The 27,666-nt window shown below is 50.0% G+C and overlaps 1 protein-coding gene across 2 annotated transcripts in view; it reads left to right on the forward strand.

Moving 5' to 3' along the window:
- Window positions 1-1,530: 1,530 nt before the first annotated feature.
- HPSE2 (heparanase 2 (inactive)) overlaps window positions 1,531-27,666 on the forward strand; it is a 106,799-nt gene continuing 80,663 nt past the window's right edge. The window contains exons 1-3 of one of the 2 annotated variants that reach the window (XM_061372418.1): window positions 1,531-2,129; window positions 3,206-3,363; window positions 14,078-14,239. In XM_061372418.1, the coding sequence (XP_061228402.1) occupies window positions 1,870-2,129; window positions 3,206-3,363; window positions 14,078-14,239 (580 nt within the window). In that variant the 5' untranslated portion in view covers window positions 1,531-1,869. The remainder of the gene's footprint in view (window positions 2,130-3,205; window positions 3,364-14,077; window positions 14,240-27,666) is intronic. The other variant, XM_061372419.1, reaches the window with a different exon arrangement.

Here is a 27,666-nt window from a genome sequence, read left to right on the forward strand (position 1 = left end):
AACGAGGGGAAAGGAGATGTCCACGGGAGACGACGCTCACTGCCGACTTCCCCAGGATCCAGGCCCAAGCTTCTCCACTTTGTGCGGGGATCAGGCGAGCGTACCGAGCTCCGGGACCTGCCGCCGTGGGACACACCGGGTCCTCTCCCTCCGCCTCCGGGACCCCGGCTGCGAAGGACGAAGAGCGCAGGTGGCTCCGCCCGGGCACTGGGAAGAGCGGGATGGGGGTCCCAGCCGCGGGGAGCCCTGCCGGGACAACAGGCTGCCGGTGCGCCGGGAGTGCCCCTGGCCCTGCCTGCGGAGCTCGCCGCTCGTACCTGAGCCCGGACAGGCTCCCCTAGGGCGGCTGGCGGGGCCCTGTCGTCTGCTCCGCTCTTCCATGCGGCTCCGGGCGCTACTTGTGCCTCTGTCCCGCAGCCCCACCACTCGCCGCTGCCCCGGCATTTCCCGACCCCGGCGCTGGCGAGCCCGCAGGTGGGTGCCTGTCCCCGCTGCGCCGGGCCCCTCACCGGCAGATGGTGCTGCTGGAGCCCCATCCCCGGGGCTGCGGGGCCCGAAGGGCCGCACAGGGCCCGGCTCAGTGCAGCCACCTCCAGCCCTCCGTCGCCGGGCAAGGCAGCGACACCTGAGCCCTGCGTGCTGCTTGGTCTGGGTGAAGGTGGAACTGGGGTGGGCAAGGGCAGCGGCAGAAGCGGAGGGTTCAGGTATGGCACGTTACATGTCCCTGAGCCCACCGGCTACCGGTGTGCGGGACGCGGCGCTTGCCCGGAAACCGGCTGTTGGTGGGGCAAGATGCCTTGTTCCCGTGTAGATTCCTTGAGGTAGGCCATCCCTCCCGGGATGCTCGGCAGCGGCCACTGATGCCGGGCCTGGTGTCACCAGCCTGCTCCCAGCACCGAGAACCGTGGCCGGTTTCACTTCTGCAGCACACCGGGCCCGGGCCGTCCCGCAGGCAGCGGCCACGAGCTGGCCCTGGCGCGGGCTACATCGTCGGTTCTATCGAACCGAAAGGTAGTGTCCTTTGCACCACCGATGAGGGCATTTACATAACGGGTGCTGCTACCGCCGCTCCTCTCCCTTCCCTACCACGGGTCAGGCACCGCTGGGCCCCGCATCCGAAGGGAGAGGGCTGCGGGTGGCCAGATTCCCCGGGTCTCGGTCCTCGACGGATCTTCGTGAGCGGTCCGGCCGAGCCGGTGTCTTTGGGCGGGGCCAGCCGCGTGTGCCGGGACCGGGCTTCAGGCTGCCGGCGACCCCCAGCCCCGCTGCTCCCGTCGGGTCCCGCGGAACCGTCAGGGCTCAGTCCCGGAGCCCCCACCCGGCACGGCGGGTCCCGGCTCGGTCGGGGCTGAGCTCTCCCCCTTGGGTATCGCGGGCTTTTTGGGGGTGATTAACCTCGCTTTCTCATAGCCAGGGCCGCCCGCGCTGCCTTACCGGTCAAGCTGGGGCCGTGCTGGGCCGCCGCCGTGCTCCGGTCCCGAGCTCCTCGGTGTCCCGGCTACGGCTCGGTTTTGCGCTGTCCGAGAACTCCGGTCCCGGAAGGCGGCCGCCGATGGGCTGCAGAGCTGGCGCAAAGCGAAAGCTCGGGGCTGCGGCGGGCCCCGAGCCGAGGGGGTTAAACCAGGAGCCTCCCCTTACCTTCAAAAAGTTAAAAATGTCTGGAGCCTGCATCTCTTAAAGGGGCGGTGCTGGCTGCATGGAGTCTTGGCACCGGCTGCGAGAAAGGCTGGTCAGGGGCGTGAGTTCCCCTCCACCAGCACCAAAACATTGCAAAAAAAGGCAGAGCTCCCCACACTTTAGATAAGGACAATTAGCCACCAGCGAGCCCCTGCAGACAGCGAGCTAATTAGGGGTTTCCTGCTCTCCGGCATGCCCTATCCCAGCTCCTGTCCCCCCGGGCTCTTAGCCCTGATGGCACCTGGGCTGGCTCTCATGGCCACCTTCTCGCTGTCCTCCCAGGCCGGGGACAGGAGAGCGCTGCCAGTGGAGAAACCTCCAGGTGTGAAGGGAAGGACTCTCATTCTCCTTGATGTCAACACCAAGAGCCCTGTCAGGATAATCAGTGAGAATTTCCTCTCCCTGCAGCTGGACCCCTCCATCATTCATGATGGCTGGCTCGATTTCTTAAGGTAAGGCAGGAGCCCCCGGCGCCCTTCCCAAGCCGCCCGCGGGGCGCCCCGGCGGCCCCGCCGCCCAGCCCCGCCGGGCTCCGCGCTGCTGGCGGCGCTCGTTGTGACGGAGGGAGCGAGGCCATGGTTTCCATTAAGATGCACATGTTTGCAATGGAGAAAGCATTTCGGAGACTTATCAGTTATGACTGCAAAAATGTCGTGCTCCCCTCACTCCAACAACCGCTCCCCTGAACAATAAAATAATTAAAGCACAACACGGGGCCGAGGCAGCACAGGGAAAAAAAAATAACTAAAAAACAAATCAAAAAGCAGCAGCAGGAACGGGGCCGCCTGCCGAGCCGAGCTGAGCCTTTCCCGGGTCCCGACGGCCGGAAAGCGGGGTGTCGGCCAGGTCTTCAGAGCCCTCCGCTCCCCGGACTTCCAGCCCTGCGAGGGGGGCAGAGTCGGGCTGCAGCTGCGCTGGGCTCCACCGGCGGTGCGGAGCGGCCGCGGCCTGGAGGCGCTGGGACGGCCAGAAAGCCCTCTCCCTGCTGGGTAAGTCGGGAAGGGAGAGCGGGTATCCACCGCACGCCCGTTCCGAGGGTCTCCTCGGCTGCAGCAGCCCCCGGGGAAGGAGCGGGCGAAGCGGAGCCGGGCCGGCTTCCACTTTCCTTTCCTCCCCTCTCCGCTTCACTCCGCTCCGCTCCGCTCCCCTCCCCTCCGCGGCGGCTCGGCCCGCGGCACGGTCCCGTGTTCCCGTGTGGTGCAGCAGGGCTGTGCGGGGAGGTGAAGCGCTTCTGCCTCCGGGACGCTGCTGCACTTGTCCGGGGGACGCCGCGGGCGGGCGGGGAGGGGGTTATCAGCCGGGTCCCGCCGGCCTCGGGACACCACCGGCGGTTGGGGCGGCTCCCCGGTCCCGGGCCGCGCCGCTCGGCCGGCGCAAAGCCCCACAGCTGGACTCCGCCGCCGTGGTACCCGCAGCGCACCGGGCAGCAGGGCCCTGCAGGATAACGGATGGTCCCCTAAACCCCGTGGCCGCCGGTCGTCCGCGGGACCGAGGCAGGGAGGCTCAGCCCGGTCTCTCCTCTCCCCAGCTCCCGGCGGCTGGTGACCCTGGCGCGGGGCCTGGCCCCCGCCTTCCTACGCTTCGCGGGCAAGAGGACGGACTTTCTGCAGTTCCACAACGTGAAGAACCCGGCCAAGAGCCGCGGCGGGCCCGGCCCCGACTACTACCTCAAGAACTACGAGGACGGTGAGCTCCGGGTTCGGGTCGGGGGGCGGGAGCAGCAGTGGGGGTTTGCGGGCGCCGGGCGGTCCCGCTCCGCCTGCCCCGCTCTCCCTGTGCCCAGGCGGAGCCGCGCAGCAACCGAGCAGCGCCGCCGCCGGGCACCGGGCAGGGGAACGTCTCGCGTACTCTTTTCTTCCCGAGCGGGGCGAGCAGGAGAGCTCGGCGGAGCCAGATCACTCGTTACCGGTGCATCCGGTGGATGCCGGCCCCGGGAACAAAAGGCCGGCACCGGGGAGAGGGGCTTTTCGTGTTCCCCCACCGCTCTGCCTCTTGCTTGGCTCTCGAGCCTTGGGCTGGCATTGCCGTCTGCAGAGCGGCTTCGCCGCTCCTGCCGGGGACCGGGCACTGCAGTTCCGGGATGCCTGTGCGCTCACCTCTCAGCCTTCCCGAGGGGAGCCCTGCTTTTCCTCAAGGACCTCGGCGTCGTTCCGTGTTTCTCCTCCCGCCGCAGTCCCGGGGCTTCTTACGGACCCTGATCACTCCCCCTCCGGACCCCGCTGCCGCCGTAGGTCTTTCCGAAGTCGCTGCTTGACCCACGGCTTTCCGCACATCTACCGTCCTCCCCCAGCTTCACCTTTTGAGGCCCTTAATTCACACAAAGAAACTTCGTAGGAAAGTCAGGGCCAAATCTTCGTCTTAAGGCGTTTATTTTAAGAAGCAGAATACCATGTCCGCATGCAAGAATTTATTGATTTTTTCCTTGCTTCTTTTTTTAAAGGAAAAAAACCCAACCAAACAAACCCCAACCCCCCCCCCCCAAAGAAAAAAAGCAACCCCCCAAAAAATCCTCAAAACCAACCCAAACCTTTGGGGTTTTTTTCCTTGCTCAATGACTTACAAAAATCAGCTGAAGATATTTCCATAAGTAATTTTGAAGGCCAATTAATGCCAGACAGATCCCAGTGGGCAGGTTTGTGGAACAGAGGAAGTTTCGCAGAGATCTAGTCAGCAGCACAGTGCTGAATGGAAAAAGCAGATGCATTTGCCAGTTTTCTGATGGCTCTCGCTCCCGCTGTTCCCCCACGTAACTTCTGATCTCACCGAGATGAATGTCCCTCTATTCCCACCCGCAGGCAGGTGGGTAAGTTTGTGTGTTCTGTCTTTCGCCTGGTCTCTTGGCCGGAGCAATCCCGATGTTATTCCTTGTTTTATTTCCCCTCGTAACAAATCTCAGGCGGCAGGTTTGCTGTAAACTTTGCCTGCTGAGATGCACTTCAGGAGAAAACGCTGACCAAACCTGCCGCAGCCACCTCAGACAGAAGGAATTAAGTGTAGTGCATAAAATCGTGGATGGGACTCATACAAAACATTTGTAGGAATAAATTTTCCCACTTCCAATATTTCAACAGCTTGCAGGAGACAAACTTATTAAATGTCTTCACAACAGCTTTCATGGTAGGGAAGGACTGAAAGCTTTTGGTGTTTTTTCCAGTTTTCCTTGTAGCAATAAAGTTGAAATGTAGCAGCCCTTCAAAATGAAGCTTCTCATAGAAGCTGTAACCACAGGTCTTAACTTTTCATCACTTAAATATGGAACAGAACCATTGCAAATGTGGGTGAGGGAAGGAGGGGACACATGTGGTGTGTATCAAGCGTCGGTGTAAATCAGAAAGGTGTGGTAAAAGGGATTTCCTGCCTGGAAGTAAAGCTTTTATATTTGCTCTTCAGATCTGTGTGCAAACTCCAGGGCTAGAGTTGCTAGTAGCTGGCATCTTTTTGTGCTGAGGCTGTGCTGAGCATTTCTCTGGAGGGATCCAGCTCTCCAAAATGAAATCCTGATGCTACTGAGGTTCTCTGCCCCCCTGTATTGGATCTGAGCAGCCATCTTCTCCTTTTGGAGTACTGGTCTGGTTTTTGTTCCCTTATCTGTGGCTTGCCCAATACCTGCTCGGGCTCAGGGCATGCACGAACGTGCAAGTAGATGCCCTTGCTGCAAAGAACTTACAGCCTGAGCAGACAGAAGAAAGATGGCAATCAGCACCTGAGACTGGGGGAGCCAGCAAGCATCCTGCTAGGTACCCTTACTCCTCCCCAGTTTATCTGGGGTGGTTGGGGTTGTTTTCCATGTCTGTGGGCTTTTGCATGTCCAGCATTTGTTTTCTGAAATGTCTTCTCTAAGCTTTAGTGCCACGGGAGCAGGGAAGAAGTCGGGGGCTCAGTTAGTTACAAAAGTCAAGAAATGATTAGAAGAGAAATCAGTGCATGTCTAAGTTTTATACATCACCTTAGTGATTTTTTTAGTGATGTGACAAGTGATAACTCAGTTGTTTTCTGCTTCAAGTGATTGTCTTTCTGCCTGTTCACCCTGGGGGTGCACTCAGACCTCAGGCCTGGGACCCCGTTTCCTGGATGCTCTTTGCAGCCCAAAGGGTGCTCCTGTGCCTTGTGTTCCAATGTGGCCTGTGCTTAGATGGGGAGGGAAGGGCATAGCTTATGTTCTTGGCTGCAGCAGCTCAGCAAGATGAAGGACCAAGAGGTGAAGGGCACATGTACAAGACTGCCCAGAGCATGGCAGTTACTAGTGAGTAATTCTGTGAGTGGTATTCACGTCACAGGCAGCTGCACTTCTTTGTGCAGGCCACCCCAGTGGGGCCATCTCAGGCATTCAACAGGGCTACTTTGCAGCATCCTTCATGGATCCTCTGCCCTGCGACCGTGCTTGCTGGAGTTTGAATCAATCTCTGTGCAGGGATCTTTGTGCTGTACATCCCACTCTGTCACCCCATTTCCCTCCAGACCAGGTATTCCTTCCTCACTGCTACCTTTAATTGTCTTTTCTATCTCCATAGTGCCTGATCTTCCTGAAGATTGGTCCTCCTCAAAGATTCATACTATTCTTTCCCTTACATTTAAAATGATGGTTATTTCCCTTTCAAACTGTTGCAATCATGCTTACTTCCACCTTCTGAAAACTGCCTGTATCTAGACCTGCTTTTGGGCTCACCAGCCCATCTTTTTGTCTCCCTTCCTCCATAGAGAACACAGGTGCTCTCTGAGGGTTATAGTAGTTGCTTTTCACTTGTGCCTAAAGTGTACTTAATTTTTCTGAAATAAGGTGTTTCTTTGAGGCTTCAGGGTTATTATTTTCTTGTAAAATTTCTTCCTGGAAGCACAGACCTGGAAGTATTGTGCAATACCAGGTGTGTGCAGCGTCTTTCCTTTGTAACTCTCTCAACAGCCTCACCCCAGTCCAGACCAGTCATGTTTGGGCAGTAAAGGTAACAAAGTGATGAGTGATCTGTGGTGGCAGCCTGTGATGCCCATGAAGAGGGTGCATGTGGCAACTTGTTTCAGCGCTGCATATAGAGCTGGCACAGTAACTTCACCACCCGCTGGCACATTCATTTGTACCTGACAGAGCAACTTTTAGCATTGATTGTCTGCAATTAATGGTTTAGGTGAGGGCAGTCCCTGTTGATGGTAGCGTGGCTATATATATCCCCTGAACTTTGGTAAATATTAAAAGCATAAGTATTAGATGTGACTGATCTGTTATATTAACAGTGTACTCCAGGTGGCTGCTATCCTGTGCTATCCCTATTTATGTGGTCAGTCCTGGAGTCCACCCTGTTTGGATATGGCATTGGCCAGCCTGAGGTCTGTTAGAAACAGCAAACGAGTTTAACGTACGCCAGGCTCTGTGGTACCAGGAGGTGGGGCTGTGCCAGAGACTTTTTGACATTTGATGATCAAGAGGTGTAACACTTTTAGCCTGAGAGACTTTTCTCTCCCTTAAATGGTGTTTATGTGCCCTGCTGAGTTCTTTTAATTCACCAGCTGTGCTGAGAGTTGTGCTTTGTCATCTGTAGATGTGCTTCTCTCCTGACATAGGCACATGTCTGACCCCTGAGCAGGTACCAAGTTGTGCGGTCTCATGCTTTGGCTATGTAATAGACCCGCTTCCCTTTTTGCAACCCTTTTTACCTGTCCTTTCAACTGCCTCACACATGCCAAGGACCAATTGGGCCTAAGGAATGTGACAATAAGAAACATTGGTCTCCATGAAAACAGGCTTGAGCAGCTCCCTTTGGGTGCAAATGTACAGGGCTACCTGCTCGCTCAGGCTGTAGTTGATGGTACAAAACATCTTCTGTAGTTGGGTTTGTAAAAACCTGATTTGCGTGCTGCTCTGGAGCTTGGAGTTGGGGTGTTGTGTGTGGTGTGCAGAGCTGGTGTTGGTTCAGCAAGGGATGCTGCAGGTGCTGTCTCAGAACCCAGACCCCAGTTTGGAAGCTCTCTGCTGGTGCTACAGCACAAGTTTATAGAATCATAGAATAGTTAGGGTTGGAAAGGACCTTAAGATCACCAAGTTCCAACCCCCCTGCCATGGGCAGGGACATGTTTGCTGGCATAAACCCTGCTTAGAATTTCCCTCTGTTCATGCGTGCTGTGAAGGAATGCTCAAGGGAAAACCAGAAGCTGCTCTTAGCAGGAGTTCTTCAAAAACTTGTGCTTGCCCAAGCACACAGCTTCTCCATTGTGTCCCTCTGTGTAGCCTGCTGTGTTTGTGTGGCTGAGAAGAGACCAAAGGACATACCACACACAGCCAGTATGGCCCTGTGTGGGTCATGGGAGGGAGAGGGGAAGGGCAACACATATGCATGCTGTAGGTAGTGCGTCAGAAAAGTTTCTGAGCTGAAGTGCATATGGACAACACATTTCAAAAATACTCTCTTAATTGCTGGTAAGTTCCTTCTGTTTTGTCTCCTTTTTTGGAGAGGAGAGTGGGCATCTGGAAAACTGGCCAATTACCACAGGGAAAAAAAAAGGAAAAAGACATGTTTCTTAAGCCTTCCATATTAGTCAGGAGATTTTGCTGTGTAGTGTGGGAAACTTCACATCATGCTGTGTAATCCTGGCATAGGTTTTTCTGGGCATCCTTTCAGTCTGGGATCTGTTCCTTCAGATGCCTTCAGGTACCTGGCACTGCAGCTGAACCTCGAGTTCTGTGCAGGAGTGGGAACGTTATTTCACTCTTGCTTAATCTGTATTAGCTGGCAGCTTCTAGGATGCTGTGGGTTTAGAATCTGCGAGGGTCTTAGGCGTCTTGGATTTCTGCCACCGAAAGTGTTGGACCCCATGCCCTCTTTTTGTTCTGTGCTGTGCCCTTCTGCTGCTTCCCTTGTGTTGGCTCTGGCACATTTCTTCTGATCCTCTGCTAAGACAGCAGAAAAGTAATTCAGGAAGGCAACTGTTTTACTGTGAATTTAGTGATGAGGATCATTATGGAGTATGAGGATGCCAGAGCAAGGGAGCGTTGTTGCCATGTGGCTGGGACTGCCCCTTTGCCTCCACCAGCTCATAAAATGTTGCAACAGATGTTTCTGAATGAAGAACCATCCTATTGCTCCCTAAAAATGAACAAACAAGTTTTCATTTATCCAAGCATTCCCCTTTTGTTTCTGGTCACTCAGAGTATCTTTTTTGGTCTGCCCTCAACAGTTTAGGCATTTTTCTTTCGGAGCTTCCACAGGAAACAGTTGGGTTTTCACCTTCTGAGTATTTAAAAAGCAGCTCCTTTGGGAAGGCTGCAGCATAAATATGGGCTTTCAAAGATGGCCTCTTTATCTCCACTTTTTGTTTTTAAATTTCAAACTATTTTGCTACAATCATGCCTGAAAATTGCTTTAATGACTACAGGAAATGGTGAAATCAAACAACTAGATCCTTATTTGTTAGCTATTTGCTGGTACATGGATGAAACAAAAGATTTCTATTGTTACATGTTGGATTATTTATAATAATGATCCTAAATTCTCTAAAAACCATTCCATAGTTTTGCTAGTTCAAAGCTTCTTTCTGTGCTACATCTTCTTCTTTGCATGAATCACTTCTCATTCATAAGATGTTGTGCAAAAAATATTTTCTGGCTTTCATGAAACAAGAAATAGGGAATTATTACATATGAAACACATGATTTATGGTTTTATATATGGGAAATAAATTGTGAAACACATTGTCAGGGAGTTTTTCTAGCTAAAAGAAAGGACTGAAACTAATGTGTCAGAAATTTGCCTATTGTAGACAGACATGCTGAAGATGTGTTTTTCTGCTTGAGAAATCTTCAGGCTTTCTAGATGGAAGTTGTGTTCCCAATTCCACAGTCACTGGGCATTTTATAGTAATTTCAGAAGAAAAATCTGGTTTTTAAGCATTTTAAAATGTGTTATTTTAAAAAGTAGATACTTTACAAGTTTGGCAACCTGCAATTCATTAGAGTTTTGCCTAGTCACCCATTTAAACATCTGTTTAACTTCTGCATTAACACAACTAATATATTATTTATTTATTTATTTATTTATTTATTTATAGAAAGAATATCACAGTTTTGTTTGCATGAAATAGTTTTGTTTATGATTTTAAATTCACTTTCTAGGACTGGAAAGCTGAAGCAAACAGTCCCATTAGGAGGATAAGCAAACTTGGCTTGTTCTGGTGCCAGGGCAGTGGACAGTGCTCAGTTCATGCATGCATAGAAAGATGCTACTTGTCTTCAGCCTTCTGTCACACATCCATTTGGCCATAGCCCCCTCCACACAAACCTTGGTCTGTGCCCTTCTCCCATCTCCCAGCTGATCAGCTGTAATAGTCTGTGTCTGCTCTGTGACTCCAGTGACTCCTGGAAGGGAATTGCCCATGGGCAGACGGTGGCATAAACCATGGGGTGAGCGCTTGCACACAGGCCGTTGATGATGCTGTGTGAATTCCCATGTGCAGAAGCTCAATGCATGGGTGAGGGAAGCCCTCCCCAGCAGGCAACTGGGAACTGTTTTGGTGTTCTGCGTGCTGTCCTGGAGGTTTCACAGCCTGGGGAGCTCTGGCCTAGTGCTGGAACTGTGGGAAACGGGTAGTGAAACCCCTTGGTGCCGGCCACTCACAGGAAAGTACTGCTAGAGCTCAGCTAGTCCTGAGATGGGCATCTTGCCTGGGGATGGGGCTGCTGTGCTTGTGTCACTCCTGAGGTGTGTTTTCTACCCCGTTCTTAGCAATTTTAGTCGGTAGATTCGTTGACTTCTGTAGGCGATGTGTGTGTAAGCTGTGGCGATGTGGGACAGAGAAATGCACAGGCCCTCGGAAACAAAACACCCTTTGCTAAGCAAAGCCCTCCATCCACGGCTCCTGCAGGAGCCCGCACCTCGGCGGGTGGGAGGCGGTGGCGGCGGGGAGCCCGGTCCTGCCCCAAGGCGGGATTTCGCGTCGGTGAGTGAGCCGGTGCGGCCGCCAGCCGCAGCTCACCTGACCGCCACACGGGTGTGCTCCCGCCATACCGCACGGCGGCTGCCGGACCCGGGACCCGTGCCGCCGCCGGGCCGCCCCGGAGCGCCGCGCCACCGGGGGTCCGCGGCCGTGCCGCCGCGCAGGGAGGCTGAGCTGGCCAGGGTACTGACCCGGCACGGCCCGGGCCCTCTCGGGGCAGAGCTCGCCGTCTGCCGCTTTGGGAAGCCATGTGGCATCCTCTGGGGCTCCTACATCTGGAGTTCTTCTTTCGCACTTCTGGCAGCAGCTGCTTGGTGCTTGGTTGCGTGTTTTGCTGGGTAGTTTAACTTCTATTTCATTTATTTATGTCTTTATTTATCTGTTTTCCACCGATGTTTGGGAAGGCTGTGAGTGTCCTCCCGAAGTTCCCTTCTCGAGAGGCTGCTCTGTCATAGAATGGTTTGGGTTGGAAAAGACCTTAAGATCACATAGTTCCAAGCCCCTTGCCATGGGCAGGGACACTTCCACTAGACCAGGCTGCTCGACATCCCATCCAGCTTGGCCAGAGGTGGAGCATTCAAAGCTTCCCTGGGCAACCCGTTCCAGTGCCTCACCACTCTCGCAATAAAGAATTTCTTTCTGATACCTAACTTAAATCTCCCCTGTTTAAGTTTGAAGCTCCTCCTGTCCGGTGCCTCCTGTGTACCCTCCTCCTTGAATGCCTCTTGTCTGTCTCTTTTTCTGTCCCATCCTTCCAAGATTCGAGGGCTGCAGGCTCCTTGCTGGCTGTTTGCCCCGGGTTACTCTTGCTGAGATTTCCCCCAAGCCTCCAGAAACTGTGCCTTGCCACCCCTATTCCCTTGGTGCTGCTGGCTCAGAAGAGTGGTGCAGAGGTGCTCTTGTCTCCTCCCCTGCACCATATACAGCTGGGTAGGATGACCAGGCACTGAGTTCTTTAGAGGGGCTCCATATCCCAGACATATTCCCACTGTTATGCTATAATGAATGTGGAGTCCACCTCAAGTTTTAGATTTTGGGCAACTTTCTTGTGTCCTTCATCAATCTGAGAAGTCAGGACCTTGCGTGTGCTGCTTCTGCTTCCTGAATGTCTGCAGTGGCAGCTCTCTGAGAACCTCCTGAAGCTGACTGCCAGAGAGTGCCCCGCTTTCTGTGCCTTCTCCCAGACTTTCTCAGGGATTTGCATTAATGTGACTTGACTTCCTTGTGCTAATCCCTATCACAGCAACTCCATCACCTAAAGACAGGACTCCAAATACTGCTTCTGGTCCTCACTCCTGTATAAGGTTCCCTGGCCTGCCCTTTGTTCCCAGACACTGCTGACAGGGCACACAGGCACACCTGTGTGTTCGTTGTGACCTGTGGTCCGTGAAGATGGAGGTAGGGATGTCACACAGGACCCTTGCACTCTCCAAGGTGCTGTCCTGGCATCTGACAAGGAGAGCAGAGACCCTGGTCCCAGGCCAATGGTTCCTTCACATTAGCCCTGGTTTAAGTTTTAGGAGCCTTCCATCCCTTTCAGGAAACAAACTTGGTTTGTCCCAGCCTGGAATCCTTTCTATCAGTCTGAAGATAGTTTGAGACATTGTATTGACCATCTAGTTTCAATATGCCTCTCAGGTCTTCTCCTTCAGGGCCTCCTTGATGTGTTTTGCTCCATTTTGCATTGGGGGTGGGAGGGTGTACAACTGTTGCATTCAGTTTTGTAGAAAAGGAAATCCATCACCATGAAGGCGAATGACTATTCATGAGCCCCAGGTGATACCAGTAGCTGTAGCAATAGGCTTTGTGGTGTGGGAGAGTAATAATGTTATGTTTCTCAGTCTTCAGCTGTCCAAATATTTCATGTAACAGGGGTTCAAGATTGTATCATTCATTAGTTGGGCAAAGTTTGGGTAAGCCCAAATCTTACTCAGTGTTTGCATAAGATATTGTGCACCAAAACCACATGTCTCTCTGTGAGTGTGCTCATTATCTGCAAAGGAACATTATCCCTTCCTCTTGCTCCATCTCATCTCTCCACATCGAAGCCCCTGTGGCAGATGTGGAAATACTGAGCTGGATTTTCATGCTAGTGGGATGCTGCTCTGTCTCTGCTCCTGAGTGTACTAGCTGTGGGTGGCAGACGGAACTTGTGTCCCAAACTACAGACCACAGGTGCTTTAATGATAATGGTGTTCTGAGTAGTCTTTTTTTAGGCAGGCTTTAGAGAAGCTGTGTTAATCCCAAACTACGCAGTGAAGAGACAGAACACAGCCTGGGCAAGACAAGTGCAGTGACTCTAGGATGAGGCTTCCAGCCCTCCATCCCACGTTTGGAGGGTGTTCCCTGCCAGCCCAAGACATAGCACTGCTAAGCTTAACCTGAGGTTTGACACCTTGAAAGAAAGGAGCTTGACTGTTGGACATAAATGTGTTGTTCCTTGTTTGCATGACAGTAGTGGAGCTGGAGGGTGTATGTGGAGCAAGACGTGACTCTTCTGACAAGAAGCTCCTTCTGAAACCTCTCACTACATGGGAAATAAACCAAGCAAAGCGCAACCTCATGATGCAGAGGGTGACCTCATGCAGTGTGGTGGAAGAACTCCGACTTCCAGCCTTCCTTATCAGTGCTGGCTGCCTAAAGTTTTCTAGGAGTTAGAGACAGCATATGGTGCTTGTGGAGCTGAGCATGTTACAGAGCTTATCAAACTCAGAAAGGGACATTGCAAGGACTAGATTGCACCACTCCTCTTCTCTTTAGACTGAACACATCTTACTGATTCTTGTCTGCCCTGCTACTCCCATCTTCCCATTTCTCCACAGATGAGTAGTTCTAGGAGATGGAATCTCATATTCTTATTTCACAATGTGACTTCTGAAAAGCAGCTATGAGGAGAAAACAATTGTTAACTAATCCTCCTGTCTTGTGAATTGAATGTCAGGAGTGAGAAGGATACAGACACCTGTTTAGAGTCGAAAGTCCTGCTGACATACTCTAGCTGTGATATCTGCAGTGAGGATAAACAAGGCGAGAACAAGGCTTCTTCATCACCTCTTTGACAGGCAAGGGTAAATGGAAGCCGGGGTCACCAGAATGGGATTTGGTCTTTTCTCATTATTCACTGTCAAACTCACCAGTAACAGGATTGTAATATAAATGTTGGGAGACTTTTGCACCCTCCTGCAAGGGAGGAGTCACCATTGTGAGAGATAACTGCTAGGCAGGTGAAGGATGGAAGGGGCAGTAGGTCATGTGAACATACTGAAGTCAATGACTTGACCTTTCTGTGGGAGAAAAGGAGGCTTGGGCAGAGGAGGTTCATTGGACAGGTGGATCCAGAGGTTTTGGACCCCTCTTTTGGGTTGCTCATGCTGGGTGATGCTTGTGTGGCTGTCATGTTGGCTGGTGCTGATCCAAGCGTCTGGTGAAAATGAAAGCTGAGGTTTGGCCATCTCCCTTTTTTCTTTCCCTTTTGCTGTAGACATTGTTCGCAGTGACATTGCCCTGGATAAGCAGAAAGGCTGTAAGATCGCCCAGCATCCTGACATAATGTTGGAACTACAGAGGGAAAAGGCAGCTCAGATGCACTTGGTTTTGTTAAAGGAGCAGTTTTCAAACACATACAGCAACCTCACATTAACAGGTAAGGCTGCAAGACCAGCTCTGGAGCCAGGAGCTCGGCTAGTTCTTCTGACTCATAGGTGTGTTAAAATGCTCGGGTGCTTCACCTCTGTATGCATCAGCATGTCTCTGGCTGCCTCTGTTTCCTATAAAGATTACTGGGTGCTGGGAGGGAAAGGACCTGCAGGGTCTTGTGGTGGACTCATAAGGCCTCTGTGGCTGGCACTCACACAGACACTCCGGTTTTGGTGCCCTGAACAGCACGTTTTCTACGGTCTGACCTAAGCAGAATACCACAGCACGTGAAGTGCTGGAGAAATCTCCCTGCTAACTGTTCACGTCGATGGGTCTGCAGCAATTACTAAATTTGGAGTCCTTTAAGCTGCAGCTGATTTTTTTTTCCTTTCCAGAGCATGCACTTTGTGTGAACCCAGTAAATATTAAAGAGCAAATATAAAGGGATAATGGCCCAGACAGAGATGAGAGGATACTCTTTTCCTGGCAACTGTTTGTATTATCCAGGGAAGAGAATCTCAAAGGATGGAGGAGGCTGCCACATTTTGGATACACATTTAATGGTGGTTGTAAAGGACTGATGTCTTCAGGCAGTAAGTGGGCAGAAGGATGGGATCCCAGCAGCCAGCAGTGTCCTTTCATAGCTGTTCGCCTTATCACTACAGCTGGATGAGCCGCAGACGATGGGAAGGAGGAAGAGACTAATAAATCAAACAAGATCCCCTTCTCCTCTTGCCGGGTCCCTTTCCTGGGAAGGGCAGGGAGGCATCTGACTTTATGTGAGGGAAGGCCCCATGCTCTGGCTGAGGAGGAGATGGCAAGCCCTCCCCTGCCGCTGGGCTGGGAGAGGTGAGTGAGTACTGTGCATCCTCCCTCGCCCCCCCCACTGACATCCCTAATTCAATGCCCTGAAGCCAGCATCGGTCTGCATCCCCACCAGTGCAGCAGTGAGCTCTGGTTGTCCTGGGGACACCAACAGTGCTGGACCTCTTGGGGACCCTGCAGAGGTGGGATGGCAGTACCAGGGCTGGCAACGGGCTCAGCCCAGGGAAATGGTGGGCATAGGGGCCACGAGTGTGGCTGAATCACTTCATTCCAGAAGGCACAGCATTTAAATGGGATCCTCAGAGCCGTTTCTCATTCTCTGTAACGTAATCCACTTGGCTGTTTATTCCCAGTACAACTGCTGGAATCAACATTGTCAGCTTTTCCCCTGACAACTTGCTTACTTTCCACTAAACAAACTTCCCTTGAGAAGAGAAGCTGCTCTCCCCTATCCTCCTTCCCTCACGGCTTCAAAAGCTCTCTGGAATTGCTCACATTTTTTGCAGAACCTGCAGAGCAGAGGTGCTACCTGGTTATCAGCTCAGCTCTTAGCCTTTCCAAGTGTGTTTACAGCATAGTTCAGAAGGTTTTAGCTCTAACTCTCCAGTGGGGAGAGAGCAATTTCACTGGAATATTACCCAAAGAACTATTTTAATGTCCTTTAACTCTCTTTGAATGTGTGCAGAGCAACTTCATAATTGTTATGAAGTTTAATCTTTTATTTCATAGACATAGTCTGAGAACATGGGCTCTAGACAGCTAAGCATAATATTTAACTGGAACTCTACTAACTTGTGTAAATATTTCCCTTCTCTGTGATGGATCTGGTGTTTGGGGTGGGCAGAGGGGGTTGTACATCTGTTGCAGAAGGGCATTCCTTACCTTCAAAATTCAATCAGGCAGAGTTTGCTTGAGGACTTCTTTTTGTTCTGCACAGTCCTTCTGTACAGTGCTGCAGGGAGTCCCTAGGTTGCAAGGTGAGGTGCAGGAGCAAGGATCCAGACCTGGTTTAGGGAGGGATGGTGAAGGACTGTTTGTAGGGATAGATAATCTGGGGGATCCCTGAGAAGAGGGTTTCCTCCTGGAGGTCTGTATCCAGGAATCACTTGGCCTCATGCAGTGCAGGTACTGTGGATGACCCGCAGCACTCTGTGTCCAACCTACACTGGAGCAATGATTATTCAACCCCACACCCCTATGTAAGAGGAGCTTCTCCTTCTGCTGGTTCCTGCAGTGCTTTAATTGTACCAAAGAAATGCAAATGGAGTTCCTTGCCCAAAGTCAGGTAAGAATAAAGGTGCTTTATGATGGAATAACTACTCTAGAAGTGCTTGGGAGTAGGAATACCACCGTGAAAAACCTTTATTCCCATGCTACCACCACTACCACTGTAGTGATTTGGTTTAAAAGACCCTTCTCTTCCTCCTCCTCCCAGATGTTACAGTTATATGAACAACTTGAAAGAGCTTCCTTGAAAGATCAGGCCTCCCACACTGCCTGCAAATGTGGGCAAGTGATACTGCCATCAAACTTCCATGCTGGATCCTCATGGCTTTAAGAATGACAGCTCTTAAGAGTGCAGAGTGTGTGATTCTGCAATCTCTACAGCACCGGGGTAAAGTAGGGGCTTTTTCAAATCTATTCACCAGTTGCACGTGTCTCCCAGTGTGCTCCTTATCTCAGCCATCAGGCAGGGTTGTGGTTTTGCACAGGGATTTAAGCTGCTCCCAGCAGCAGGTACCTCCAAGGTAAGAGGGTGTCTTAAAATGAAATGTGGTTTTTTGTGCTAAGACACAACTGAGACTGAGTGAAACCAGGCAGTCTTTCTGGCTCTTGTTCCTCCCAGAACGCATGTTACACTCTGGCTTAGGCCACTTTGGTTTCTCTAGGCAAGTATGAGCTTTCCTCGGCTCCTGTCTGCAGGCTTCTCTTGCATCTTGCAGTTGCTTTCTGTACGTGATCTTTCTAGGCTTACTAAGCCTGTCTCACTGAGATGAGTGATAGTCTTTGATCTGTGACAGTACTATTTAAATGCTGTATAACATTTTGAGGCTTATTAATCTTTGCTGTTTCTCCCTTGGTGCTTGGAGATAGGTATCTCATTTCACAGATCATCATCTCTGATGCTCTCTGTAGTAGAGCAGGGATAAAGTACATAGCATTTCCTGCTCTCCACTGGGAACTGGCTCTCTCAGCTCAGCCTGTAGTGGGATAGGGAAGGAGGAGGAGAAATCTTTCCCTAGAAACACTTCTTTGCTCCTTCCCAGTCAAGTTAGGCAATGCAAGCAGTGATTCTTTTGTGGCTTATGTATGCTGGAGTAAAAGAGGCAATCATCACAGTAGGCGCCCTCCTTTGTAGCCCTCAGGAGAAATGCCCAGGTGACAGGAAGGTGATTTTGGATCCCTGAAGCTGAGGGGTGAATGCGCAGCGCTGGGCTGGCAGCAGGTGAGGTGTGAGGAACTGCCCGCGGCAGTGGAGACACAATGGTTTAGGGAGTGAGCCTGTGGGGAGTGCGGCAGCAGCAGGCAGAGCTTTGATAGGTTGAATCTGGATCCCTCCATCTGTAGTGCCAGTTTGGGCTGGGTTAATGTACTGCATTTGTACCTCAAGAGACAGGATATCCGCAGGTTTCTGCACTGTAATTAACCAAAGCTGGTTAGGGCAAATGGAAGAGGGAATTGGTCAGGTCAATAGACATATGTGAAAAACTCTCCCCTCCCCCTGTATTTACATGAAGTGTTAAGTGTAACTGAGCTTCCCAAGATACAAGTATGAGCCATACATTTCCCTCTAGGAGTTCCCATCCTGAGGAAACAAATAGTGCCCCACTTCTTATTCTGAACAATGAAGAAACATCCCTTCTTCCTTCTCTACCTTCTGCCTGAAGCTACAATGCAGGATTACTTCACTGCATCAGGAGACTAGCGATGACGGCTCTCCAGGCCCTTCTATCGCACAGCATTTGCATTGAAAAGCTGGTGAGGCAACGGCAGGGTATGTGATGGGAACCCTCCATCCTGTCACATTACGAGACACAGCCTCTAAAAGCAGTGGTTAAGGGAGGAGACCTTCCCTGCAGAGTACATGATGCTGCCATTTGATCCTCTGTGTTCTCACCCTGCTGAGAGTGTTAGCAAGGGGTTTCTTCCAGATGCAGTCCAAGAGACTTGGGGGAATTAAAATCAGGTGGGATTTGCAAGGAGCAGAGCTGAGAGCTGCAGAAGAGTGCATTTCACTGTCTGTGTCCAACATTGCAATCAGGTGGTTTACACTGACATCCCACTGCCTCTGTTAAGATCATTAGATAACTGCTATAACAGCAGCTGTGAGCTCTGTCTGAGGCTTTCCTTGGAAAAGTCTACTCTTGGAGATGTTAGCAGTAAGGCAGAGACCCTCTTCATCCAGGGTAAGTGGTATGGGTGCGTGAGGTGGTGGTTACAGAGCACACCAGCTCTTCCCAAGTGGGAATGCATAATGGTGGGATGAGTGGAGCAAAGAACGGTGTGGGGGAGCAATGCGTGTGGCTACTGTAGAGCAGCCATGTGCGGGGCAGCACACAGCAGGGATGAGGGCAATTGTATCTGCACGATAGGCTTACAAGATGCTGCCCCACAGAAATAGGTTTCTCTTCTCAGATGCAGTGGGAGTCACAGCTGTGCTTGTTCCTGAGCACAGAATCACGCAGCTCAGGTCAGGCACCTGTAACATTTGTGTTTCCTGCACTTGTCAGCCTCCCCAGTGGTTTTGTGATTGCCTCTGAATGCCGTGACTCTGGGAGATGGTGGTCCTAGAGCAGGACACATCCATGGGGCCTGGGACCTGTCCCGTCGGGCACTGGGTCAGGAGGGGACTGTGACTCAGTGCTGCCCTCACAATGTGCAGAGAGCAGAGCATGGGACTGGGTGTGCTGATGGGTAGAAAGTCTGCTTTCTAAATTCCTCTGCTTGCTGTTGCTGGAGTTTTACCCAGATATATGGTTTTATCTCCAGTTACAGCCAACTCTACGGGGCTGGAAGGGGGAGGACCTTGTGAGATGGGACCTGGGAAGGTTGTTGCAGAGGTAGGTGCAGCCTCCTTGCCTTTTTGGCAGCTTGTTCAGGATCAGCAGCCTAAACGCCCTGTGCTCTGTACAGCAGTGATAAGTATCATAGCTGTTTTACTGGGTGCTGCTCTGGGGTGGTCTGCACTGTGCTTGCTCTCCAGCTTTCCTTCAAGAAGAGTGCTCTCCGGGGCTGTGTAACAGGCCTGTGAGTGGTTTTTGGATCAGGCTGTCTGCCTTTTTGTCCATCTACCCCTTACGATATGCACATTATCTACAGCACTGTAAAAAATAGATCTGAAAAGGACCTCAAGAGGGCATCTTCTAGCCTTTTCCGTGACAAATCGGCTGTACCTGGTCTCCACTTGGGAAAAGGTGTATAAGGAGAGGCTATGTCTTTTATTTGACCAGCTGATACAGTTGGAAAAACAGACTCTGGGGGGCTCAAACTATTTGTCAGGGCTGAAGGAGAAAGAACAGCCTTTAAAGGTAAATACATAGTGAAGATGACTTCCCCGAGTTTGTCTCCTCAATTAGCACAACGGGGGGACAGGTGGAGAAGTTGTGTCAGGAAGGGAAAGAGAATAATGTCATCAGCTCCTATGGGGAAAAAGAGAGGGGGTGAGAATAGTGGTGAAACACTTGGGGCATTCCTGGGAGGAAAGGACCAGGAAAACTGTAATATGTCATTAAAACCAGTATCTGTACTGAACCTGTGGTTAATGAGGATGGTTTGCAGGTGTCTTGTGAGAGCTCGGGATCAGAACTGAGGGGGACGGTGCTGGGAAAAGGGTGGAAAACAATCTCTTGTAACTGAGTGTTTTTGTGCCATTATCAGTTGTTCATATGAGCTCATTCGCAAGCAGAGTGCATGTTTGTTTTCACCACACAGTGTTCTGAGGGTGTTTGCTGCATAGCTGCAATATGTTGTGTTCCTGGGCATGTCTGTGTGAAGCCATCAGGTTGTGGGGGCTCAGCAGCCAGATATTGGCATTGCCTGGGTTGTAGGAGCACTGGTTCAGATGATGTGGCTTTATCCTTGCTCTTAAACCTCCTGTGGTGGGAGTGACGTACCTTCCTTGAGCAGTGAGCCCTAGGGCATAATTATCTGTATCATTAAGGAGTTGGTGTTTTTAAAATCTCTTGCTTCAATTTAAGCCCATTAAGGCATGTCCTCTCCCGGTGGACATGGAGAGCAGCTTGCAGCACTCCTTTCCTCCTTGCAGAAATCTTTTACATACTTGAGGCTTGTTATCATGTTTCCCTGAAGACTTTTGTTCTCCACGCTGAACAACTGCCTTTCGTTTTCTCTCTCCTCATGGCCGTGTTATTTTCAAGTTGAATGACACATGCGTGGTCGATTCTGCCTCTGGAGGTCCCTTTCAATCCTCTTTAAAATCATTTGTGGTTCTGTGTTTTGTTGGGGTCCCTTGGGCTCTCTCCGCTTGGTCTGGGCTGTTTTTGAAGCACGTTGCCTTGAAATGAGCCCAGTATTGTAGCTGAGGCCCTTCTTGACTGAGAAGAGCAGCAGGGTTATTTCATGTGCCTTGTGTGTGACAGTCCTGTCTCTATGCCCCTGTATAATCATGGAGTTTTTGGTTCAGTTTTGCCTGCTCATGCCTGCGCCTTTGTGTGCTGTTTCCCAGCCAGCTGTGTATTCCCCATGTGGAATTTCATCTACACTATATTTTCCTAATTTTTTAATTAAAATCTTATATGAAACTGGAGGTAAAGCCTTGTGAAAGTGAAGGCATAGAACATCTGTTGCCTGGGTCTCACATTGTGCTCTGTCAAAGAGAAGGCAGGTTGCCTTCACATGGCAGGGCTGCTGCTTCCAGCCCTTCCTTGCAGATGGGTTGTTTGAAGGTTTGTTTCACAATTTTTCCAGGAATTGGAGTTCTGTTGACTGGCCTGCAGTTTCCTCAGTTTTCCAACCCGTTGAATATAGCTGCTATATTTGCCTTTATCCAGTATTTGGAAACCTCATTTGTCTTCCGGAAATTCCCAGAGATAGTTGCTGACGGATCTCAGCCCATTTGAAAACATCAAACTTCAGTAATTTTCATTCTTCTCATGTGCTACTATACTTACATTTCTATTCTGCTGTTTTAATTGCATTAACTTTGTGGTCTTGGTTATCCTTTTTCCTCAAGTCTGAACCAATGAAAGCATCGAACTTTTCAGCTTTAACTCTGCGAGTTGTTGGCTATTGTGAAACTGTGTCCCGGTTTATACCTCTTTGCTTCCTGAGACAGCTGTGAGCCAAACCCTGGGGATCCCCTGCCTTCTCTTACCCTAATTAGTAGTTTTACAACTCGTTGTGTGCTGACAGCGTGTGTGTGTGAGAGAGGTCATGAAGGTGAATCTCTTTTTCAGGTGACACTCTCTAGTCCGTTAAGCAACACTTTGGCTTTCTCATTATCTGATATGGTTATTGCTTTTGTAGCTGTGGGGAACATGGCTTCTTATGAAAATTCAGTATTTATTGAATTCAATTTACTGTCTGATTTAAGTAGCCTCACAAGAGAATATACTTTACAAATTGTGTATCTTTAAATAAGCAATTATATGTACATTGTAATATGTAATGTCATTACCAGAACCAGCCAGTTCTGGGTACTGTGTAGAGAATAAAGAAAACACATAAACCTAACAGAAAACAGATTTTGGTGGAAGGGGGGAGGGTTGACACGCACTAACAGCTTTGGAAGGACTTGTGGCATGTTGAGTGGCATAAACCAATCTATTAACCTTTTCTCCCTGCTCAGGAGGTGATGAACTCTTTGGTCTGCCTCTTCCCACTGATGAAGTTATCAAATGTCTGCTCTTTACCACCGCTGATCCCTGCTGAGAGCAGTTTCTGTTGAACACTTGGCTCTTTTGCTCTGTCCCTCTTCCCTGGTGCTGTTCCTTTGTACTCATCCACATCAGCCTGATGGAGTTTCCATTTCTCCTCCGTGTGCTGCAAGCCGTGGAGGAGCCTGTGGTTTACCCTTGTCATACCCCTACGCTTACGTTCACTTATCTTGCTGTGTGTTTACCGAACACCATCTTTCCTGAACTCCCTTTTTATTCTGGATGAAATCTCACTTGCCAGCCCTCCGAATTTACTGAACCCTCAGTCCTTAGAGCACTGTTTTTACTCTGCTATTTCCCCCTTTATTCCTAACAAATACACTCTTTTGGGTCTCCCTTGCCCATGGTGCTTTCCCCCCTCATGGTTTTTCCTGGTTTTTCTCCATTGATGGGAGCCAAACCTTGAGGAGCCTCCTTCCTAGTTTTGTTCCTGTCTTCTTTCACAACTTTTTTTCTTGGTGCATTCCAGGAACTTGATGCAAGGCTGTGTCTGATGTCTTCCTTTCCCAGCAAATGTGTGGGCAGTTAAAGGTCCCTAATTACCAGTGGGTTCTGTGTTTCAGATGCTCCCAATAAGCCTGTGCTTCTGATCTCCCTGATTTTGTAGCCTAAAGCAGACCCCCAGTGTGCCAGTGTCTGGGCTCCTTCCACTCTTATGTTACACAGAGGTTTTAATACCTGCACTTTATACTACTGAATTTCACCTCCTGCTTTTATGTCGGGCCCCAAGATCGTCCAGACCTTCTTGTGTACTGTTTCTCATCCTCTGCTGGGCTGATAACTTTCCTCTTTGTCAGCATCGTGTTTAATTCTGACACCCAACTCCTGCAGCTTGCTTTGCCTCTCACCATCAGCTGAGAAACTCCCTCTCTCCCCATGCTAATGTGATGCCTACGCGCAGCAGTCAAATCTTGTGGATTTTCCCTTTCATAAGCTGAATAGATTTGGCTCCTTAAAACCTCACTTTGCCGAAGTCCCGCCATAGCTCCTCCTTTGTCCTGTGGCTGTGCAGGACATTTTCCATCCTGGAGATATGAGCTCTATCCTGTTTTCCCATACGTGTATTATCTTGTGCTTGGCTGAATTAGAGCACACTTAGCTGGACAGTGGCCATTTAAATCTACAAATTGGATCACAGGGTAAATGGGGGCTGCTTTGTTATTTACTAACCTATGTTTGTGCTATCTGCAAGCTGCCTCTAAGGATCTTGTATTTATATTTATCTGAATGATTGGTAAAAACACTGCATCCTGTGGGATGGGAAGCAGGCGATGGATGCATTTTTGTCTCATCAGCCACTTCTATCCATCTAGTTATGCCAAGTCATTCCTCTTAGTGCAAGTTCTTAAATCAAGCTGTAACGTCAGTTAGACAGGGCTTGATTCTGTACAACATATATTGGCTGGTAATTAGCTGAAACATGAATATAATGAATTACTGGTAGAATCTCATATTGGCTTTTAATTACTCTGTCTAGGTTTGCTGTCAGGCTGACTGGCTGTTGCTCCCTAGGTCAGCTAGTCCTGCTGAAGCGCAGGCATGGGATTAGGGCTCTCCTACCCTTCTAGAATTACTTGGCATTCCAAGATTTATTAAAAATTAGCATCAGTGGGTCAGAGATCTCCTTAGTACACTTGGAGGTGCAAATTATCCAGGGTGGCTGATTTAACAGTGTTTATCTAAAGCAGATGTTATCTAATACACCTCTTGGTCATTAGGAAACTGTGAAGTGTATCATTACCATATGATGAGTTCATAATCATATCTTTTCCCCAAACACAGAGTGCATATATATTTTCGAGGTTACACTGGTAATTTTACTGTGTGCACCAAATAATGGATCTATGTCTCTGTTCAAATTTCCTCTCTTTCATCTATATTTAAATTCCCACCACTAATTCGGCAAGGCGTGAATCCTTCCATCACACTTTTTAAATACTTATTAATTTTTTGCACTTTGTAATTTGCTGGTGCTTGCTTTTTCTTTAGCTTTACAATCATGGTTTATATTGTTTTCTGTTATTGCTGTCTATACCACTGCATAAGGATAGGTTGCCAGCCAAATCCCCCTTCCAGCACAGTGGTGGAATATACTGATTTTGGTCATCTAAACACAAGAAAAAAAGCCCAACAAGAAAAAAAAAATCTTTAGATATTCCCTTGGATTCTTTTGTCCAGTATTTTCTTCCCAATAATTTAATTAGATGATTTTTCTCAGCCTGGAGAAGTTACAACACCTTATGTAAGTATTTTTGACTGTGATTACAGTCCCACTAGCTTGTTTCAAATGCAGGTTTGGGGAAGGCAGCTGCCAATGTGGATGGATCAGGGAATTCCGTGTCTGGTGAGTTCTCTGCATTTTTTAAAGTAGCAACTTGTGACTTAGTGACAAGTTTTGCTGCAGTTGGAGGAGCATCACCAGCTTCAGCACTCCACCATCCTGATGCATTTGTTCCCCATGAAAAATAACAGGAATGGCTGTTTACATGATGCTGGGAAGCTGTGAATCGAGGATGTGTGTCTGTAGCGTGCAGGATATATCTTTGACAGACCCACGCTTTGTGCTTGGGATAACTTCTGGGGAAAACGGAGGGGAGAGGGGAGAGGTGTGGTTGGTAAGCCTGGCTTGGCGGGGAGTGATGGGGATAATCTCTGCAGCGGGACCCTGGCTCCTGCCTGCCCCGCACTGCTCGGTGGGGGCACTGCCTGCTGGTGGGAACACAGTTTGGTTCCAAGGCTTGTTCTCCGGTTGCTCACTCTAACCCCTTTTCCATCTGTCCATTCATTTATTATTTACCGCTTTCTCTTGCTCTGTTCTTCTTTAGCTGTTTCCTGATGCTCCTGGCTCACGAAGGGGCTGCCTCATGGTGACCGTGAGGGCAGTAGCAAATGCCACTGTACCGCTCTGCCAGGCTTCCTTGTCGCGGTGACAGGACTGTGTCACATGCAAATCTTTGTAACATCTTTTTCCAAGCTGAGAAAAGGGTCAAAATCCTGGAAACAAGAGATTCTAAGGGTCCCCCATGCAGTACAGGCTCTGATTTTCCAGAGGCTTGTACTGGGGATGGATGCACTGGAGCGGGATGGTAACGTGAGATCCTGTGGATATGCAAGCTTTGTGCAGCTAAAAGTGGTGTGGGGAATACTGAGGTTACAAGGTGTTCAAAAGAAATTCTGGATCTCTCTTTACTTCATTAAGTTTTATATGGGGTTGCTGTGCCAAGAGCCACAATCATTGACTTTCTCAGAGAAATTAAAAAGCCCATGAATTTAAATAGTCCTTTTTTTGTTTTTTTTTTTCTTTTTCCTGTCGAAAAGGTGGCAAAAGCAAAGGTTTTGTTGGAGAAACTGAAACCAGCTCAAACATAATTCTATTAACTAATTAGGGGAACCCTGGAAGTGGGGCTGAGGCTCACAAGCCTTTTTTCTTCTCTTTGCTGGGGCACTCCAAGAATTGGATCACCTGGGGAAAGCATGTTTAAGAAATACCAGATGGTCTCTGCGATGCTCCAGCTGTGGACAATCACTCCCAGCCAGGCAATCTGCCTTGTTGTCGAAGCCCTCTAAAACTGTGCTGCCCATTTGTCATGCTTCTCCAATTGCAGCGCTCTGGATAGCTTCTTTTTTCCTTGTCTGGCTCTTCCTTTCCAGTTTTTATCACCCACCCCCTCCATGAGCTAATGTAGTAACATGCCTTCATTGGCTATAAATCCATTGAAGAGCCATATATAAAATATTACTTTGTTAGGGAAGATTGGGAAACATCTGTTTTTTACCCGTAAGAGTCAGTCTCTACTTGTCTTGTATGACGATGTGACTATTTATATATTTGTAAAGTAAAAAGGAGGAGAGAAAGATGGGGATCCTAGAAACAATTTGAGTGGAGCCTCTAAATGGAGGAAACTGATTCAGCTCTGGGATTTGTTTGGATGCTAATGCTGCAGAGAGGGGGGGCACAGGACAAGGAATTGCTTAGATGTCTGACAAAGTAATCGTTGTTCGTCTAGAAACTTTGTGATCTTGTACATTCCTAGGTGCTCCCTGGCACATACCCAGGAAAGCTGTGGGTCTAAACCATTATGGATTATCTACTACATAGAACAGGAAACCGGGAACAGCGATAATCTTAGGTCAGTAGGAGACTATAACCATAGGAGTGCACATGCATAGCAGCCAATGTGTGTATCTATGAAGGTTTGCATTTAGGGTGGCTATGTCAGGGCATGATGCCTGAGCCTGCTGGCATGAACTGCCTCTCACCCAACCCACTCAGCACTACTGCCTTGCAGAGCAGTCTGCTTTTGCTCACATATATGGCACTTAACTTACGTCTCCATGCTCTTGCAGGATAAGGGTGTTGGTTTCTGTGAGTACATGAGCTAGCTCCAGGTACCTCAAGGTAGCTGTGGTGGAAGAGTGGGATGCTGGAGGCTTATCATGCCTGCCATTGGGCATGAAATGAGAGCTTGGGGGGATATGGGGCCTCTGGAATTGGTGTGGGAAGGCTGTTCCAAGGAGCCAGCCAGGTTTGGGACACTTTGTTCATGCTGCTGGTGTGAGCAGTGGAGTGCAATGCTTTGTCGGCTGTGCTGAGGTTGCAAGAGCATGTCTGTGTGAGGATGCTTGGGAGCAAACATGGAAGGATGCTGCTTGGGGTGAGTTTTGTGGGCAGGGAGGCTGCACCTCCAGAAGGCGGTGTCTATGGTGCTGGGTACCTTGCATGCCCGGCAGCCACACTGTTGGTCTCTGAGCTCCTCAGCAGATGAATGTGGAGGAAGGGAAAGGAGGTTTCAGTGCTTGCACACAGGTGCTGGTAGGGTTTGCCTGGTGGCCTGCACCACAGCTGCTTTCTGTGCTCTGTGAGGCTGGCATAGAGGAACAAAGTGCCAGAGCTGCTACTGATGGATGCTATTCCATGCAGCTCTCCTCCTTTCATGTCTGGGTTCAGGACTCTCAGCTTGCCTCTTTGCTGCACAACATGAGATCCTGCTCTCCATTCTCCTCTCCTCAGGGTTGTGGGTTGCTGTGTTGGTTTGGATCCAGCTCACCCTCCTGAGGTGGGGAATTCCCTGGAGGGGACTTCTTTCCTCCCTCTGCCAGCTAGCCTTGCACTCTCACATAGCCTCCATGATGGACAGCCGCCTGCTCTTCTCAGCCTGGCCAAAACCAAGCTCTGTGTGTGTCTCCCCTGCTGAGGCCACTGATGCCTTTCTGCAGGGCTGTGGAGGACAGCTGTGTCATCCCTGCAGTCTCATAACATGCTCCTGCTGTTTCTTCTCCCCTTCTCCCACACACTAGCTGCTGTCCCGCTGTCCCCTCCTGCTGTGCGGGAGCTCAGCCTGTTCTGATGGTTATCTATCTGCCCTCACCGTAGCACCATGGCCCTTCCGCTTGGCTTTTGCAGCTTTTCCTCTTTCAAGCTCCATCTCGTTCTCCTTCCCGTGGTGCTGTAGCAGCCTTTTTTGCTAATCAGACCTTGAGCCCTCTTCCTGCTACAGAGTTTGCTGGCCAGCTGGTGTTGAGCTGTGCTCCAGCCCCCCATAGCACCAGTAAACGCTTCCCAAACCCCCCACAACACCCACTTCCACCTGGTGCTGCTGACAAGCAAAAGGGTACTTTAAAATGGTAAGGTATTAAATAGACATCACTGCTCTAACATCTGCTGTGTCTTTGTCCTCTCTGTGCCAAAGCCTTCAGTTGTCTTGCATGACAC

This window comes from Neopsephotus bourkii, unplaced genomic scaffold (assembly GCF_033783945.1).
Source record: "Neopsephotus bourkii isolate Nb327-2 ecotype Australia unplaced genomic scaffold, CSIRO-AGI_Nbou_v1 NB_1615, whole genome shotgun sequence".
Classification (NCBI taxonomy): Eukaryota; Metazoa; Chordata; class Aves; order Psittaciformes; family Psittacidae; genus Neopsephotus; species Neopsephotus bourkii.